The sequence below is a fragment of the Dipodomys ordii genome, unplaced genomic scaffold (assembly GCF_000151885.1).
Source record: "Dipodomys ordii isolate 6190 unplaced genomic scaffold, Dord_2.0 Scaffold298, whole genome shotgun sequence".
Classification (NCBI taxonomy): Eukaryota; Metazoa; Chordata; class Mammalia; order Rodentia; family Heteromyidae; genus Dipodomys; species Dipodomys ordii.
This window is the reverse complement of record NW_012267514.1, coordinates 313396-317957: the sequence shown is the minus strand read 5'-3', so window position 1 is coordinate 317957 and position 4562 is coordinate 313396. Positions and strand designations below refer to the sequence as shown.

General features: G+C 33.2%; 1 protein-coding gene across 1 annotated transcript in view; it reads right to left on the bottom strand.

Moving 5' to 3' along the window:
• Positions 1 to 4562, bottom strand: part of LOC106001424 (olfactory receptor 5D13-like) — a 20898-nt gene that overhangs the window by 12652 nt on the left and 3684 nt on the right. The window contains exons 3-4 of the mRNA XM_013036519.1: positions 2865 to 2905; positions 1742 to 1767 (exon numbers count right to left, since the gene is read on the bottom strand). Coding sequence (XP_012891973.1) covers positions 1742 to 1767; positions 2865 to 2905 — 67 coding nt within the window. The remainder of the gene's footprint in view (positions 1 to 1741; positions 1768 to 2864; positions 2906 to 4562) is intronic.

Sequence of the window (4562 nt, the reverse complement as noted above, 5' to 3'; positions counted from 1 at the left end):
ATGTACTCATTATCTTGCCCATGTAATTGTAACCCTTCTGTACAGTATTTTCACAATAGAAAAAAAAAGAATCATGCAGAACACATACATTTCTTGTGGCTACATTAGTCAGTGGTTGACATTGGCTTTGATAGCTTTTGCAAAATGAATGACAACTCTGTCATTTAAGCCATTGACAACAAAGCCAAAAGGAGAAGAACAAAAGATCAGAATGTAACACATTATATCTCAAATAATGATGATGCTACAAGACCTATGCTCTCTAGTTCCCTGAGCAGAAGGGCAGCACTGTTGAAGCACTGTTTCCTTGTTCATTTATTCTTTTACAGTTAATATTGCTCTTTATTGTACTATCTCACAAATACATATGTATGTATGTAAGCTTGTATGTATTTACTCATTTATTTATATAAATAAACTTAGCTATTGAGGATAATTTGGGGGGGTTGTTTGTATGTTTTTGTCGGTCATGGGGTTTGAACTTGGGGCCTGGGAGCTGTCTCTCAGCTCTTTAGCTCAAAGTTAGCACTCCACTACTTGAGCCACAGAATCACTTCGGGTTTTCTGGTGGTTAATTGGAGATAAGAGGCTCATGAACTTTCCTGCCGGGGCTGACTTTGAACAGTGATCCTCAGATCTCAGACTCCTGAGTAGCTAGAATTACAGGCATGAGCCTTTGGAGCCTACTTATGATGATTTTATTCCCTGACAGCTTATATGCTTTTTCCAGTTAGCCTGAATGTCATCAGTGAAAAACCATTAGCCGAATAGCTGGCTGGACTACCCTCAGGACAGCCTTTAACACTTCGTCGATACCTGAAAGAAGACATAGCGTAACCACATGTGGCTGATATCAGGGAACAATTCTGGCTCTGTAGGTGATGTCCCTTCCAGAATTCTTTTTTTTTAATAGTTTTTACACTCAATTTTTATTCTTTTCTTTTATTGTGAAAATACCATACAGAGAAGTTACAATTACATGGGCAAGATAATGAGTACATTTCTTATCAAGCATTGTTGCCTCCTCTTTGTTTCCCCTTCCCATCCCTTCCCATACTCCCCCCCTGTCCCCTCCTACCAGATCGCCACTCCCCCACCCCCGACCAAAGTTGTAAAGTTCATTTTTTGACATAAGGGCTTGTACTGACCTGGTTGATGAACTCATAATGGACCTTCCACTAAACTATTTCTGTTCTCATCAGATGGACACAACTTCCCCTGGTGGCTCAGTAGAAAATGTAGAATTGTTGGGAAAACAGTCCTTCATTTACATCTGGGACTCATGTAAATGGCAGCAATGTTGGTCTTTATTTAGAGTTTGCTTTTTGTTGGGCTCCCTCTGACCCTGATTCTCCTATGAATGTTTCCTTCATAGTTCTCATAACAGGCACATGCTACTACATGTTTGGGATGGAATCTCAAAAACTCTTTTGTGCTTATACTGATCTCAAGCAATTTTTTTCTTGTTATGAACCTAAGAAATAGTGATGAATTGTATGCATGGGTCACTAAACACAGCTCAAAGTGCTGCTCTAGGTGAAAATTTTTATTACTCATTAAAATGCCATGAAAGCATTATACTGTTCTTACAGTGTAAAATAGATACAGCAAATTACATTCCTTTGCAATATGGCAATTCTCAGAAGATACATACCTGTAAATATACTAGAAATGCAAACGAATTGTAAGCCATTGCAAAAAAAAATGTGTTCTGCTATTCTGGATGGAGTTTAAATTTTGGCAAAGATAAATGATGGAGAAAAACATCTCAAACAAGAAACCATAACACACATGGATACCTTGAGAATCTTAATGCTATTAATGAGAATCTTAATAATATTGAGAATCTTAATGAAGAAATGAGAATCTTAGCAGTATTAAATTCAAATCACTAGGATGGAAGTAGAAACTATTATAATTCATTTCTACATAAAACAGCATGATGTCAAAAAAGATGCAGGATTCTATGTACTTGAATCTGAGGAGTTAGTTTGGTTTTAAAAATTCAAAGAAATAGTCAGCATTTTTAGCCTCATAGAAAATGCCAATCAAAGCATCAATGAGATCTCATTTCTTCCTTATCAGGACAAAAAAACATCTAAATAACAATAAAAAGAAACTACAGCAAGGATGCAAGGGAAAAAAGACCTATATACTGTTGGCGGTAATCTAAATCCGCCTTGCCTCTATGGAAATCAGCATGGAAAAGAGAAAAGAGAAATACTGCCTATTCTTCTGCTCTACAAGTCCCAAGCACATACATATCTGTCATCTGAATAATGATAACAATGATCATAATACTCCATAATCATATCTAAGAATATAATTTAAAATAAATATTAAATGAATTCATAAGGTATCTGCATTCTCATTGTATAGCAACACTAACCCAAAATATGGAATCAGCCATCAACTAATAAATAAATAATTTAAATGTGGTATAAATATATATGTGCCATCAAGTAATTTTCAGCCATGAAAATGTATGAAATTGCATATGCTAGTATAATAAGTTCAGACTGAGATGGACAAATCTCTTAATTTTCCTATACATCATTAACCAGGCTATCTATGATTCATGAAGAAAACTAGACTGGAGTCAGGAAGATAGCACCTTGGGTTCTTTTTTTGAAATTAATTGGATGATGAGGCTCCTTAGGAGTCCATGTCTCTTTTTCTGCCAAAAATTGACCCAAAATCAATATATCTCTATTAATATGAAATATTAGAAGAATTGAGTCAACTCACCTAAATATAGAAGCAGCTAAGGGAGACATTTATTGAGACATTTATTGAAGAAGTCTTTTCTAAATTTAGCGAATTCCAAAACTATTCCTGATGATTGTAAAAGCTAAAAGAAATACCTCTGAGCCAGTGAAGCCCAGAGTACATGTGTAGGACTATATCATATGATACATTTTTCCAGGTATAACAGACAAAAGACTACACACACACAAATTAATAAATGCTGGTACAGAATCATGCCACAACTATAATTCCTCAAGTCCTTGGGGATCAAAAAAAACAGAGAATAACACTAAAGAATCACCAGAGACAAAAATTTTGGAGCAATTATTTGTACTGCAGTCCCATGAGATGGTTCTACTTTGCATTACTTTCCCAAAGCTCTAGAGTACTTGAATGATCATCTTTACTCATTAATCATAGTGATGAATGTACAGTAACTTTATAGGGATAGAAAATACATAATTGTACAAGAGGGAAGATCAGTTATTAAGAAGAGTGTGCAGAGGGATAGAGTCCTGAGAGAAATTATTAACTTATATTATTTGTTTTTCTATTTTATTAAAAATATAAATTACTTTAAAATATAAATTTCCCAAAATGTTAAGTTTCATTTAAATTTTTCTTTCATAACTTTTCAATGTATTATAAACTTTATTTTTTACTGACACCATTAAATACTTGACAGGAAATATATGAGGAGGTAACTTACGTTGTCCCTTCAAATATAGCTAAAGTGTATTCAGATTTTTATATTTACTATTATATCTGAAACCTGTTGGGCCAGATAATCAATCAATTTGTGAAAAATATTCATGAAAACGTGTTATGTTATGCATTCACCATGTTATAATTCTTTTTTATTCAGAACACCTTTATTCATTTGTATATTAATACTAATACTAATTTTTGTTTTATACGTAGGTTTATAATCTGAAGGTATTGATGATCCAGGCCAAATAGTCTTTATGGGGGTGGTTACGAATATGATAAGATGCCTAAGTTTTCACCTGCTTTTACATAACTACCCAGACTGAAAGCTAAACATATTGTAATTCAATTTTTTTTTATTTCAGTGTCAAAGATGTGAGTAAAGAACACTCCAGGACCATACTTCCACAGAAAACTTAACTTGATAAATCACTCACATAAGAAAATAACTTTATATAGATTATAAGAGATAGGATGGTAAGAGAGGGCAGTATCTAATTGTAGCCAGATAATACATAAAGAGTAATTGTAAAAGTTCTGTACATGAATGTTCTTAGCAGCACTATTCTTAAAAGCAAAAGTTATAAAGATCCCAAAAAAACATTATTAAATAAATGGTAAAACTAAATATAGTGTATATACATGACATATTTATCAATAATAAAAACGAATAAAGTATGTATATAGCTTAGCATGTGAATAAAGTTGAAAGCACAATGATAACCAAAATAAAACTTGGGAGAAATGCTTAATGTTTTTTTGAAATAATAACAATCATTTGGAATTAGGCAAAGGTATTAGTTGCACAATGGAGTTAATGTGTTAATCACAACACAATAGTTAATTTTATGTTTTAGAAAGTTCTTTTTAATAAAGGAAAAACCAGCTATTACAATACAAAAGAATTTTCTCCTATTTTTTATCATTTTTTTTAGTAGCAAATGATTCAAATTCATCTAAAGGAAAACAAACCTGTACCTATTCAAGCCATCATGACTGCAAAGATAAACCACCAGACAACTCATACCATCATTGTGTAGAACCCACAGTTGAATCAGCTATTTTCAAGAACTCTCTCTCTCTCTCTCTCTCTCTCTCTCTCTCTC